Source organism: Ciconia boyciana, chromosome 2, assembly GCF_034638445.1.
Source record: "Ciconia boyciana chromosome 2, ASM3463844v1, whole genome shotgun sequence".
Taxonomy (NCBI): domain Eukaryota; kingdom Metazoa; phylum Chordata; class Aves; order Ciconiiformes; family Ciconiidae; genus Ciconia; species Ciconia boyciana.
The window spans coordinates 66920799-66935561 of record NC_132935.1 but is presented as its reverse complement, the minus strand read 5'-3'; the positions used below and the strand labels follow the sequence as shown (position 1 = coordinate 66935561).

Here is a 14763-nt window from a genome sequence, read left to right as displayed (position 1 = left end):
AGCACAAATAGACCTCATGACTAGAAAGTGTTTCCTGTTACTAAGCTTAGCTTTCTCATCTTCCTCTCACTACTCGATCCTAACAACCATAATCAATCATTCACTCTTTTATTAGCGTGTATACTATTCTGCTGTTTGTAATGATGCATTTTCCCACAGTAGAGCTGTCAGTTTGCACATACTGCTCTCGTAACTTTTTCCTGAAGTGATTACCCAACCCACGCTCATGCTTTAAGCTGTTCTTAGAGTTCTCTCCAGTTTCCCCAACAGCTTTAGGGTAATATGGCAGCTTAAAATAATCTCAATATCCAATGCACATGGAAAGCCATTACTGTTTCACGCAGTACCTTAAACCTTTTGAACACAGTCTGAAGTTGGGTTGACCTTTTCCAGACCAAAGTGTCATTGTGGACATATATCTAATATATTCTCCATCAACATGCCTTCAGGCTCAATTTTTTTGGTATAAAATTGTTGGCTTAAGACAGCAACAGGAACCCTGTTGAGAGTGAGATGAGATCTGCCCACCACCTTCCTCCTCTTAGGGCTTCCTTCAATTTTGCATGTCACAAGTTGCATATCATCAAACAAAACAGGCACCTCCAGTCTGGTGTTTAAGCACCCACAGCCCATTTTGCTAAGAAACCTGTCCCATCACTCTTATTACCGTTGCTCACAGCTCACTGATTCTGTCAGGCCAGAGTCCTAAACCTCTCATCTGCTGCATCATGTGAGTCATGGCCTGTTTCTAAGGCATCTATCATAGGCTACTGAGGAAAGCAAGCCTACAGCCAGTTCACTTAACTTCACTGATGCAAGGGTCCATGCTTCCAGTAGGGAAATTTTAAGACAGCCTGCAAATCAAAAAAGTTGAAATGCACGGCTTTGGAAGTTGCATCACATACTCCAGGCTGCATTTTTCTGCATGAGACCATGTTAAAGCTTGTGGCTGTTATAACTTAGACTTACTATCTCATCCGCTCAGCATTAAATAGTAGATAAACAATATCTGACCTGCAAGTGTGAAAGTTTCTATTCAAATTATTTGCTCTCAATGACAATAACAAATTGAAATTCTAAAAAAAAAAAATTAAGTCAACTGAAATACAGGCTTTGTCAATTGTCAGCCCATCCATTAACAGAAGTATTGCATAATCCAGCTCTGTACTAACATTTTGACTTACAAAGACCAACAAGACATGGACAAAATTGAGTTTCTTCTAGCCACAGCAGGCACCACTATGCTGTCCCTAGAGAATCTCCATCCTCCCCTTCCCTCAAAGGTGGCTGCTATAGAAACACTTATCTACTGTGACTCAAGCTCATGTGCTAACCGCCTCCCTCTGCACAGCTTCCCCGTGCATGCTGACGTGTGGAGAGGGACGCCCAACTGCCAAATGTATTTCAGATTTGTTTTGGAAGACATGTTAAGTTTTTCCATTTTACCAATGTTCCATACACTGAGAAGCCAGACATTAAAAGTGAGAGTTAAGGGGAGTTTTCAGGCTCCCACCCAAATGGGAACAGCTTCCCAAACAGCTTTGGAGACGTACTTTTTTCCCTTCATGTAGGCTGCTTAAGCTGCCAGAAAAAAGTATTTCCTACTGCCAGGAAGTTAGGTTTGGTCATGAATCATTACACAGCTTTATAAGTAAAACAACTAAAGGTATTAGATACAGTTGCTTGCTTCTCATTATTCAACTATTTACCTCTATTTTGGATTCTTCTGGAACATTGGCTAAGATAATGACAGCACATGACAATGAATTTCCAGGCTATGATGTGGTACAGAGCACACCTTACAGTTGTTATGTTTTTGGACTTTCAGTTTCATTGATCAACTTTGTGTGACCATGGAAAAGTAAGCAGAGGCATCTAGGTTGCCTTTTCCCATCAGATTTGTTTTTCTGAGTATTCTATTTCTCTGTTCTCTTACTCTCTCTAAACAGTACCAATCTATTCAGTCTTTCTCAAGTGAAGAGCTCTTCATGCCTGAATCCTTCCTGCATCTTCTTCGAACCCTGTCTTCTCCTGCTCTGTTCTTCCCTTAGTTCGGACATCAAAACAGAAGCAAGTTATCTGAACATGTCTTCCACAATACTAGCTGCTCTACATCATCTTTGCAGCCGTCAACTGGACCTACTCCACTGGTCTTGCAGAGCTCCAAGATGATATGCGGAAAGAGTAACAGTAAAATATTCCACAAAAACCAAACATGAAACCTCTCCACCCAATACTGACACAACAGAAATGCTGTGGGCAGCCCTTAAGTCACCACTCAGGACGCACAACGTTATACCGGGCACTCGACTAACTTGACTAACAAAAAAGGCATACTTTTTTTATGACTAAGTATCCACCCCAGTGATTCAGGAAAGAGCACAGTATAAATTTCTAGAAGTACCATTGTCTTCTCAGTATTCTCTGTCCTATTGTTTACGGATTAATCTTCACTGGCAATTCTGTATTTTCCATATATACTATTTTTTTCTGTGTAGCCTTCACATAATTAACATATAATGCAGTCAACAAGAAATGGACCTGATGTAGAATCCTACACAGAAGTATACCATTGCGTTTGTCTCAGTCCCTCTTTGAACCATGCCATAGGCCTCAACTCTTCACCCAATGTGTGCATTACAGGTAAGTGGAGATAATGACCTCACCTTTCAATTCTGCCCCAAAATAAATAATTAGAAATGTCCTCATATGATGGCTAGAGCAACGCATCTGAAGAAAGCTACAAAATACACTTTAAAGGACCCACCCTTTTGGAAAGAGAGAAACGCAAAAGCCTGATACCAACAACCTTGGCAATGTGACTCATATTACCCAGGATCCTGCATGTTACTTCCACACTCTTTCCTGCCCAGAACCCAGGGAGGAACATTAGTTACCCAGGCAGAAAGAAGCCAAGCGCCAGAATATATGGAGAGGACACAAATGCAAAGTGGACAGAAAACACATAAAAAGGTAACGAGGTAACCGTTTAAACACTGAGTTTAGCTCTGCTTTAATACTGAAATCCCGTCAGTCTCCCTTGACTCTGCAGAATTGCTCTACCCTACTCTGATAGCAGCAATGGGGCGTGGAATGAGAATGCAGCAAATACAACTTTTAATATGCCCAACAGCTTTGTGAAAAAATTCATTAGAGGCTTCAGGGAACTGCAAAGCAATTACATCAAGAAGTCCGTTACTACTGTCCCAGATAACTGAAGATGCCTCTATTTCGACAAACTTCTCAAAGTATATTAATAGATTGGAAACAAAAAAAAATCTTGAGTAAAAGACATCCCAGCTTCTAATGACCACGTTTTCATCTAGACCTTTCTAAGAGACCTGACATATTTATTATTAATAATCCTTATTAATAATCTTTATCCTCACTTGAAATGTAATTCCCTGGAAACTAGCCCCAGCTGAATCTTTCACACTCTGAGAATAAAGTTCCTTCAATGGAGAAGTAACGGACATTTAACTGATATGAGAATCGTCAAGAGGACAGTTATGCCTCTACTGCATTTTGACTCAGCACTTTGGTTTGAAGTCACAAACACTCCAGGATGGTCTTATACAGGCTGGCCTCTGCAGTGCCACAAGGAATGTCTTTCTCTATGTATTTGACTGCACCTTCTTGCTCCCCGTTTGGAATAGTAACATCTTCAAAGACTGGCCCTTAATGCTATTCCCAAATATGTCATTTGGGAGCATGGATCTGATGCTCCAATTTGTGAATCACTTCCAGCCATAAAAACTGACTTCCTTCAGTGCTAAATTCCCCTGTACTCTAACAAAACTGGCTGATTACTTGGAAACATACAGAAGAAATTAAATCACATATACATCCTGGAGGGAAGGTGATACTATGATAAAAAGATAAAATTATACTATATTCAGAAAGCATTGTATGCTGGATGGGGTTTCTTTGTCTTCTTTTACACCTTTGAACCAAGAATTCAATAAAGGGGCAACACCTCCATCCCATACAATAGGCATTTATGGGAGATATCATAATTGTTGGTACCCTATTTCCCTTCCAACCTTAATTATCCTATGACCCTACTAAAAGTTAGAAGTATTCCTTATGGGAATGAAAAGAATTGGGGGCTATAACTAGACACAAGTTTGAATGGGAGTAGTTTCCTGGAATGTTCTTGTGTTTATCAGGCTACTCAAAATAGCTTTCCCTTCAGCTCAGGAGATCCCTCTTCAGGGAGGAGATTCTCTGATGTCTTCCAGCATTCAGTCTTGCCTGAACTTTTCTTACACACCTGCTTATTGCTGGGGTGAGGTTCAGGACAACAGTAAGATGTCTGAATTAATTGAATCTGATGGACTAAGTCCCCACTCATTTTATTGTGTGGGTTTTCTCTACAGCAAACCAGCAACTTAATAACCTTGCATTATCTGTGCCATATGACGTAACACACTATTTTCCCCCATACCCAATTTGAGGCATATTGCCTGAGAATATGAAGCCACCAGTGTAATAATGTTTCAATGACATTAGTCATGTCACTATTTGATTGCAAATCCTATTCTTGCTATAATAGACAGTGTTGATTACTTCCTCACTTAAGGCCTTTTATAAACTGTTAGGCAATTGACTGCCCTGATTAAAAAGGAACACCTGGTAAACTAGAAACTGCACAGCTCTGAGAGGCAGCAGAGCCTTCGGTGATACAAGCATTTAAAAAACCAAGCAACACTCATCAGCAGTCTTGAGCACTGACACAACCAAGTTCTCACTTTCACTGGAGGCAAGGGTGGGGGCAGAAGTCCTCTGCTTGCAGCCCCTCTCTCCTCCAAACAATCAGACCAGCAAGCCTGTCAACAAGTAGTGACTACCCCGGAGTGGTCATCTTGCATAAGGTTGGAACTGACTGCTCATCATATCTAGAGAAGCCAGAGTTGGCTTTGCATGAGAGACAATCAAAAGCATTATTTTTATTACTATTCTGCCATGGAGGACAACTAAATATTGTAATCATGCCCCACACCCACACAGATAACCCTGGCAGACAGTGAGTAAGCTGCTAACCCTTTTAAAAAGGCTAAGGATACCCTCTCATTAGTAAGGCCTTGTATTCTTAAATCTAATCACCACACAATTCCTAGGGTATATACACTTCAAAATACAAAGCCCCAAGCAACCTGAATGTGTTAGAACTGGCCACGCTATGCAGGAGGAGAAAGTGAAGCAATCTTCTCCATTTCTTCTCTTCCTCCCTCCCCAACATCATATCTGCTTAGAGTTTCTAATTACAGTTATTAATGAAGAAAATAATGTGCAATTGTATTCACTAATGAGTAACACCAGAAATCAGAACTCCCCTACTACCAAATCTGAGCTTCAGCCATTAGGTTGTGATTCCACCTTATAACAATGTTTGCATGACAGCAGCACGATACTATACTCTTCAGCAAGTAACAACTCTTCTAAGCCCTCTGTAAGTCATTTGCATGTTTAGTTTGAGTAATTCTTGCTGGTCACTTATTCATATTTTGGATGCTGCATATTCTTGTGCTCTGTGGATGTGGTGCTTCGAAGGGCAGCAAACAGAGAGAACCCTGTTGGTTCCCAGTGCCAAGTTCATTTTACATAGCACTGTTAGCTGTCTGGTGCCAACCCAAGTCTTTGCAAAGTGAATAATTTTGCAAAGAAGAACTGAAGAAAGGTAGAAGAACTATCCTACTTCTGCTGGGATATGCTCTGCCATTTTATACCTCTACCATTTATGTTCTGCCATTGCTTGGGGTAGCCATACCTGAACTAGCTTTCATCTCATTAGCTCCAATACCCTCCCACCTTGCTTTTCTGCCAAGGACATCCAAGCTAGCTGGGGCAATGCTCAAAGTATGTTTATTTATGCACCTCCCTGAGGCATGGAAATAGAGACATGCACATTTCTTCTGATCACTGATGTGTAAACTCACCTATCCAGTAGCCCAGACCAGGCAGGGAGACACAGGAAGCTTTCTTTACCTGTATTTACTATCAATTACATCATCTCATTCTCATCCCCCTCCTGAACAGGCTAAACCCCAGTTCTCAGAACTCAAAATCTTGAAAAACATGGTCTTTATTTCATAGAATCATAGAATGGTTTGGGTTGGAAGGGACCTTTACAGGTCATCCAGTCCAACCCCCCTGCAAAAAGCAGGGACGTCTTCAACTACATCAGGTTGCTCAGAGCCCCGTCCAACCTGACCTTGAATGTTTCCAGGGATGGGGCATCTACCACCTCTCTGGGCAACCCGTGCCAGTGTTTCACCACCCTCATTGTAAAAAATTTCTTCCTTATTACCTAGTCTGAATATAATATATTTAAAGGATCAAATAGGCATATTGCCCCCACACCACCCCCTGCAAGGTAAAATTCCACCTAAACCCCAAAATCTTTAAACCTCTTGATTTCAATGTTCCTTCTGCAGCTCCTGTTGCTTATGCACTGGCCCAGCGCTCGGCAGCCAAAGAAAAAAAAGAGATATATGCAGTATATGCAAGGGACGTACATGCCTGCACCCAGGGACTACAGTTCCAAAGGGAAGCCCTTTGCATCTCTCCAGAAAGCCAGTGCCACACCTACAACATTGTGTCATGGACATCCCATCCTGTGACCTGCCATGGGGGCACTTCAGGGGAATAAACTCCTCACAGTTCTAAGTCCTCATACAGTGGAGCTGTAGAAGCTATAGAAGAACTATCAAAGTCTGAACGTCAGGAAACACTTTTTCATTGTTAGGGTGACGGAGCACTGGCACAGGTTGCCCAGAGAGGTTGTGGAGTCTCCACCCTTGGAGATATTCAAAAGCCATCTGGACATGGTCCTGGGCAACCAGCTCTAGGTGGCCCTGCTTGAGCAGGGGGGTTGGACCACATGACCTCCAGAGGTCCCTTCCAACCTCAACCATTCTGTGATTCCAAGCTGAGAGGCCTGTTTTAGTAATGGGCCTTCATAAGGGCAAATTCAAGAACAGGTTATACCCTACCATAGTTCACCCCAAACCACTTTTTGAGGATCACTTATTAAGTGCCCAACACGTGCCAATGGCCCACAGAATTTACAAGTATGACAAACAAACACATAGGGCATAATTAAGCATGTATTCAATAACTTCTTAACACCTGCCTATCACAAACTATCATTAGAGCTGTCTCATGGAAAAGAGCCCGCCTGCCCCCCCTATTTGTGTTTACAACAGGGCATGGAGACTTCAGCAACATGTGCAACCCCATTTCAGCTTTGTGACGCACAGGTGTGTATCCAGGGACAGCCCTCACAATCTAAATTGGCTCCCAAACCCCACCGCTACAATGGTGGCACGGCAAAGCTTCAGAAGGACAGCTAACTTAGCATTTCATGCAGCTCTGCAGCAATCACGCTTAAAGCTGAGACCGGGCAAAGCCCACGTGATTTCTGTTCAAAGCTGAGATTCGCTCTGGTAACTCAGTTCAGTCAACGTTAAATGGTATTAAATAATGTTTGTGGTGGCCTTAAGCAGGCCCATATTGTCTTCCTCCACAACACCCCAGACTGCTACCGTTTCCTCATACCTGCCTGCACAGAGCGGTTGCCCACCCGCCTGGCCTCACCTTGCCCTCCTCTGCAGGGCCACCCAGCCCAGCTCTAGCAGAGCTGCTGTTCAGACCTTCAGAGACTCGGCAGAACTTGCTTACATCCGCCTGTAAAAACATAACATAGATATGCTCCAGCTAATCTTTTGGAGAACAGCGCGGCCTCTACCAAAATAGCGATCTGAAATAGCTTTCTGGTCTGTTGAGATATGTAATAAACAACAAAGCAGTTACAATCAAGAGACTAATTTTCTCATACTTTCTGTCCTTGCACATAGAGCAGCAACTAAGGCAAATTCAAATCTAGACAAGATAGATACTATCGAGTGCACTGAGAAGAAACTAAGGGTTTGAATGTTTTCACTGAATTCCAGTAATAAAAGCTTTCTTCCTACTTAATTTTTTTTTTTTTTGAGAAAGATTTCTTGGGAGGATTCAGAAAGGAGAGCTGACGTTTTCTGATGTGCAGCTCTATGGCATGGGAAACCTTGGTAGGTATCTGGGTTACTACAGACCATCACATTCCATCTTATTCTTTGTGAGCCCTTCCCTTGTTTTGGTATTTATCTGCCTTGAACACGAGGAGCTAAGGCTACTAATCTAACAGTCAACAGGAGTAACCACTGTTGCATGGGATGGCTGCTGCATTCTCCTCCTCTCCCACACCGAAACCCTGATAGTTCAACAGACAGGTAAAAATTGGGCCCAGAATACTGTTTGCCAAAGCCTGACGCCTTCCTGGCAGATTCTTCTCTATTTGCCATTTATTGAACTTGAACCAAGTAATCAGTGTCTTCTACACACAAAAACTGGAGAAGTGTGGGGGTTTTAATTGAATTAACTTGATTTTTGAAAGGCCCTTTTCCTACCACACCTCCAGTTCAGTTCTGGTGTAAAGAGAAACAGCCAGTAACTTGTATTAACAACAAGTTCTGCGAATACCCTGCTGTTACCAAACACGAATGCTCAGTTCCTAGCAGTTTAGATTAATTGATTTCCTCTCTTCTCACCGGTCCTGTAAAACCAGCCAGCACGAAACACGTTGTAATTTTGGCAGCTTGTGAGTATCGCATTTCTCAGAAAGCAAACAGGTCACTTCTCTAGTATACCTGTACTTTTGTTATAACCTGCTATGGCTGTCTCCTACCGAGATGCTAGAGTACAAGTTTGCCCTTCAGATCAGCTGAAGATGTAGCTCGCTCCGCAGAAAACACAACAGCCCTTTTTACTGTGCTCCGAAGGTGCATCTTAAGAGTTAAAACTGGCACACGCTTCTAAGGAAGATTAAAAACAGCACGGAAAACTGCACCGAGTTTGGTTCCTGTCTCTTTTCTTTTCGTCAAAGCCCTTTCTCGGCCCTTATTTTTGTACTGACTCAACAAGCAGCACAGTGGGAACTCCCAGCCCTTTCTCTGGAGTCCCACCCACATTTGCAGAAGGGAAAAAAAGAAAAAGAAAGAAAAAGAAACACTGTAAAAAGATAGCCAATATTTACTGAGCCCGTCCTTGTCTCTGTCTGATAGCATCCGCACCCACCAGCCAGAATAAACAGGGCTATTCCCCTGCCGTCACCTCCGCCTGGTTTTTAGGGAGCGAGCGGGGCGAGCTCCCTTCCCCCAACAGGCAGGGCCGGGGGGGAAGTGGAAGAAATGAGACTTTTAGCAGCCTTTTTCTGCCACCGTCTCGGCCTTTTCGGAGACTCCCACCACGCAGGAGAAATCCCCGTGCTCCAGGGCGGAAGAGCGGAGCTGGCAGCCAGCCGCTTCCCCGAGCATCTCCCGCAGCTGCTCGCATGGATATCCCCTCTGGGGCGAGGGCTGGCCGCAGGACCCCGGCCTCCGACCCTCCGCGCACAGCTGCGAGGGGGTCACAGCCTGCCGACACGGCACTCTCAGCAACAGGGCAACAAAGAGCCGCCAGCTCAGCCTCGCCTCATTTCCCGCAGGAGATGCTTACCCCAGGCTCCTTGGTTCGGGCTCTGCAGGGCGGGGAGCCTGCGCCACCCGCTAATCCAAATGCTGTCCGAACAGAGAAGACCGGGGGAGGACAGAGGGGGTCCCCGTGTTTGGCTTAAGTATTTGCAGGTGTTAGGGCCCTGGGAGGCGTTTTTCTAGATCTGATGAGGGAGTTTCAGTATGAATTTGGTTTTAGCAGCCTGCAGCTTCCAAGGAAGAAAGCTGAGTCAGACGTACTGATGTCTTCCAACACTCAGCTCTACTCAGTGAAGCAAAACCAATGCTAAGTCTCCAGCTCTGATACTTGCAGTGAACATTGCTAGTATCCATAATAATCCAACAGCTAGTAACAACACATTATTAGGGAGCTTTTATCAAAGAACTGAGATTTTCAACAGCAGGATTTCTTTGCCTGGGTATACTTAGGCCTCAAGGTACATTTACCGAAGATAAAAACTTAAAGAAACTAAAGATGTTTATTCTAAAATAGTGGCCCCACTTTACATGAACTAGAGCACCCGAAATTTATACCTTCAGGTAATCTCCACCTTAATCTTTCTGACCCAGGAGAGGAGTAAGCACTCTGTGTGGAGGTCAGACAGATCCCAGCCTGTTAAATTTCATACATCCTAGTATAGAGAAACCTGCCCGCGTTGTGTCCTCAAGAGTACTACAGCAGGAACATGAGGTATTTTACACAAAACACAGAGGAAGCAGTACTCTTTAAAAAAATAGCTGCTCTCATTCAAAGGCAAACCACACTGAATGATCTCAGACAGCAATTTAAAGACTTCAATGCACTGGAAAGGGCAGATGGGATTTAGTCAATAAACCAATTGTCAGGACAGGATCTCAGTTTTATGATTCATCGGAACATACCGCATGCAGCTCAAAGACAGTAACCTGGACCCCGTTTACCATTGATTTGAAAAGCATGACACAAGTGACAAAACATTTTTAACCTGTACTTAGATCTCAAGCTCTATTTGTGTAACTACTTAGGGACGCGAGCAATACCCAAGCCTTGGCAAAAGCAGTTTCTGGTCTGTCGTTGCTCCTAAGCTTGGAACAACCAACTAATGTGGAGAACGAAATGGGCAGGAAATAACAAAGACAGTAATTGCCTTATGACTGTATTAGCAATTTGCATATATTAAAACAAGAGGAGATTTTCATCATTTTGGGACTGGGAGGAGCACACTGGAACATCTCTACTGCTTTTGTCCAATTAACTTTGCTAATGTAATGTACAGCTGCTAGACTTTTCTGGTATTTGTGATTTTAATGCTGTTAACAAGAAAATGCTGAACTTGATACTTCTGAGCGACTACAGTTATTTAAATTGTTGTAAGGTTATTTACTAAATCCCAATCCACTTGAAAACCCACACAGCTTCCAGGACACGGGGCCAAAACCACCCACTGACAGCTATATGGTGCTCTGCCTGGACTGGGTGTCATACCAGTAAGCCCTTTACAGTCACATTTGCAGGCAGCTCTGATCTCATCTAGGATGCTGACCTTTAAAAAAGAAAAAGGAAAAAAACTCAACACACCCATGCTGAGGCCCAAAGTGTTACCCGCACAAAGATCCTCCTCAAGTTTCTCTGGAAGAGGCCTATGGTTTTGAGTGAATCAAGTACTAGGTTTTGCTGAGCGTGTCCCATTTGTGCTGTTTATGCACAGGACAGACAGACGATACGCTGCCAGGCTCACAGAAATAACATCCTCACCACAAGAACAAAAATAAACCATCCAGTTTCACAGCCGTTTCAGAAGATTGGCACAGATTTTCGCTCGTGACTGTAACAGGACAAAGATGGAGAAAGCCCCGGGCACGAGTTCTCTCTTCTTAAGGTCTCCGGCTCCTTGGCAGCTTCGGCGGAGTCTCCCGCAGCCGAGGCTGTCAGAGCACGGCACGCAGGCAGCTGGCGGCGGTGGGGAAAGGACCAACAATGCAGCCAGCAGCAGAGAGAGGCTTCACAGACATCTGCACAGCTGGCGAGAGACTTAGGAGCTGAGCAAGGCTATCCTTGGTTAAACAGTAAACAAATCTTAAATCTAAACCCTCCCGACAGGAAGGATGATAAAAAGCTTCCCCCCTCAAAGCATCCTGCTGCCTATCTGCAACGCAGGTAAGTTTTGTCAGACAGCTAGACACAAGACAGTTTTAAAGCTATAGGGCTTATAATTATTTCACCCCGCAAAGCAAAGCTCTTATCAATTACAAAATGTAAACCGTATATGATACAACTACCTCTACATTGTTCAGGTTGAGGAGGGGGGGTCGGCTTTTTTGCTTTTTTAAATCTAACCCTGTGTCAGAGAGAAAGCTCCTCCCAGGCTGTACCATGCACAAATGAAAGCAGTTTTCTCTGAGGAAAGCCACTAACGCTTTAGCAATGCTGTCTGAGCCCAAAACCAGGCACGGACATTGTAAGAATACGCAGCCAACTGCACGAAGGCATTTGCTCACCTGATTTTCCCATGATCAAGTGGTGTTTGGTTTTTTTTAGTTTCACCTGCTGCCTCCTCTCTTCACTGAGTTTCGCTGCTAAGTGCCGGGGACGAAGCGTTTGCAATTTCAGCGCAACTTCTTCAGTCGCCTGCGACCGCTGCCCGAGAAAACTCAGCAGCATGAACCCGTTACCGCCCCTTCTTCAGCACTGGAGTAAGCCTGCCCATGCCTTATAAGGCATAGGGACACCGCTTTTTTTTCTTAAAAAGATCCTGTTTAGGGTCAGGAGCTATTTATCCTCCACAGTAACCAAGCAGCTCCAAAACACCATATGGTTTCACATACCAATTTAGCTTAGTAATTGTGGCTGTCTTCTGATAAGGGGAGGCTGTGAAAAGAAATTATGCTGACAAATAATTCTGTTGCCACAGCAGGCATAATCCATGAGGTTAATTCATACAGCTAAATACTTGTTGAACTTTTACCCAGTTACCCAGTACGTAAAGTTGAAACAGGCAAGTGATAAGACAATTCAAAGCATAACTACATTTTATGTCTAAAATAAATCACTTTCTGCACTGTTACAACAGCATCTGTAGAAGGTATTAGTAAAATGCAGCATAAGATTCTGCAGGTTAAACAGGAACCGTGCTGATGGTGTACTTCTGTAAAAAGAGTTGGATGTGCGTATGCCTCATTTCATCTGTGCAAGCACACTGTGCCACTGTTATCTTCACACTACATCAAAATACCTCAAGCTAATCTGGCAAATATTAACTACTTCAAGTACCGCAAACACGATACTTTGATTTAACTTCAGAAGTGCCACATCTCTCCAAATGATAATTCAGTTACATGTTTCCAACTTTCATCTTTTCATAATCACAAAAAATCATCTGAGGTTAAAGCTTTCCAATTTTTTACAACGCCGTTCAAAATTTCGAGGTTCTACTTGGTTTTGTGCCAAGTCTGCTGGCTCAGCAGGTTTTAATTATCCACCTCTGGAGGCTGAGCTCCCCAAGAAAAGAAAACTCAGAAATAAAAAGATGTAGGGGTTTTTCTTTTTCCTTTTTAAACAAGTAGCAGCAGCAGGTGGGTAAAGACAACATCCCCTTCACCAACACACTGCTCCTCCTGAGGCTGCTTCACTGGCAAGGCTGAAACACAGGTCGAGGGGGTGTCACTGTCTGATAGCTGGTGAGATCGCTAAGAAGAGGTATGGGGTAACCCATCACCACCCAGAGGAGGAAGCTGCAGGGCATGAGATCACGCTCATCTTACAGCTGCCTGACGCTTCCCTTCGCTGGTAGCAAGGCAGGCAGCAGAGCAGGAGGAAGAGGTCAGAGAAGGTGCAGAAGGAAATCTCTTCCCACTCTCTCTGCCATGAGTGGCAGTAGTTGGCTGAGGAGCAGGGTGGAGAGCTGGAGCTGGTACTATCACAGTCCTTTATCTGGAGGTGAAAGCCACTGTTTTATTTGCTTGCAGGAGTGAACAAACCATGGGCCAGTTTGTGAACCCTAGCCTCTAAAAATGGCCTGCTAAACTTGAAATACTGGGTTGTACTACTCCTAGGATGTACATCAATGCTTGGCAATACTCTGTGCCACCCTATGGCCATGACAAGGAGTAGAAGGGAATTTAAATTTGCATAGTTGGGAGTCTCTGGTATTTGAAATGTTCATTTATATCCTCATAGTTGATTGTTCTATTTTATACTGTTAATGTTTTAGATCTTATAATATTCAGCTTCATTATAAAGCAACATCCCCTCGGGACCTGGACTGCCACTAAGAAAACAGCATCAAGATCTTAAAAAGTGACCAGAGACACCTGCATGCCATTTTCACAACATCCTGTGCAATCATAACTCGGAAAAGAGGGTTTCTCTGATCTGGCAAAAATCCAGCATTACCTACAGGAAAAAAATGGTGCTTTCTCTGATCAGAAAACAAGGAAATCAAAATCACTGCTCAGGCATGAAATGTGAAAAGTATCAGTACAAAGTAGATGCAATGACTCATCACAGATTGGAAAGCAGTGTAGGCTGAGATACACAAAAACAAAGAGGAAGGGGGGAGCTGGGCTTTTTTAGCATTTTAACATTACCTGTTGAAATTTCCACACTAACGAATATTGCTGATCTTATCAGATGGAAAGTTGGAGGAAGTGTGTGCACTAATAATTAAGAATGTAATCAAGCCTTTGAAAATAATGAAAGTGATTAAATAAAAGCCACTGCTAGGGAAATTTGCAAACTATACCATTACTATCCTTCTACCAGTTTCAGGTAGTATCAAACATACTGGAATCTGAGTGGAAACAAACGGGATTTCCCATTTGCTTATGATGTATCAGAGCACCTCCAAATGCATGCTTGTTTCATTACTGCATGATTCCTTTACACAGAGAAGTATTTTCCTAGTATTCCTAGAAATACATCCTAGTATTTAGGATGACATTGGTGTTATCCAATAGTGGGCACTGGAAACTATCTTACAGAAGCAGAAATGCCCTGACACAATCAGATCTGAGTCCAGCATTCTGCCTCCTATAGCAACACCTACTAAACATTTCTGGAAAAGATGCAAAAAAAGTACAATGTGGATTGACTCATTTTTAATTGGTCCATCTTTCTGCTAAAAGGAAAACAGAACAAAAACAGCTGGCTAGAAAAAGTAACGCTTAACTAGTAAAGACTGGTGTAATAAATATTCTTTCTGGAAATAGGTTATAGAGCACATAAGAAGGAAAAATGCAATTTGAAAGGAAG

General features: G+C 43.2%; 1 protein-coding gene across 2 annotated transcripts in view; it reads right to left on the bottom strand.

Annotated features, from left to right (window-relative positions):
• The window catches only part of GLIPR2 (GLI pathogenesis related 2), a 28659-nt gene extending 16451 nt beyond the window's left edge, over nucleotides 1-12208 (bottom strand). Inside the window, exon 1 of one of the 2 annotated variants that reach the window (XM_072852871.1) lies at nucleotides 12012-12208. In XM_072852871.1, the coding sequence (XP_072708972.1) occupies nucleotides 12012-12174 (163 nt within the window). In that variant the 5' untranslated portion in view covers nucleotides 12175-12208. The remainder of the gene's footprint in view (nucleotides 1-12011) is intronic. The other variant, XM_072852870.1, reaches the window with a different exon arrangement.
• Nucleotides 12209-14763: the final 2555 nt, after the last annotated feature.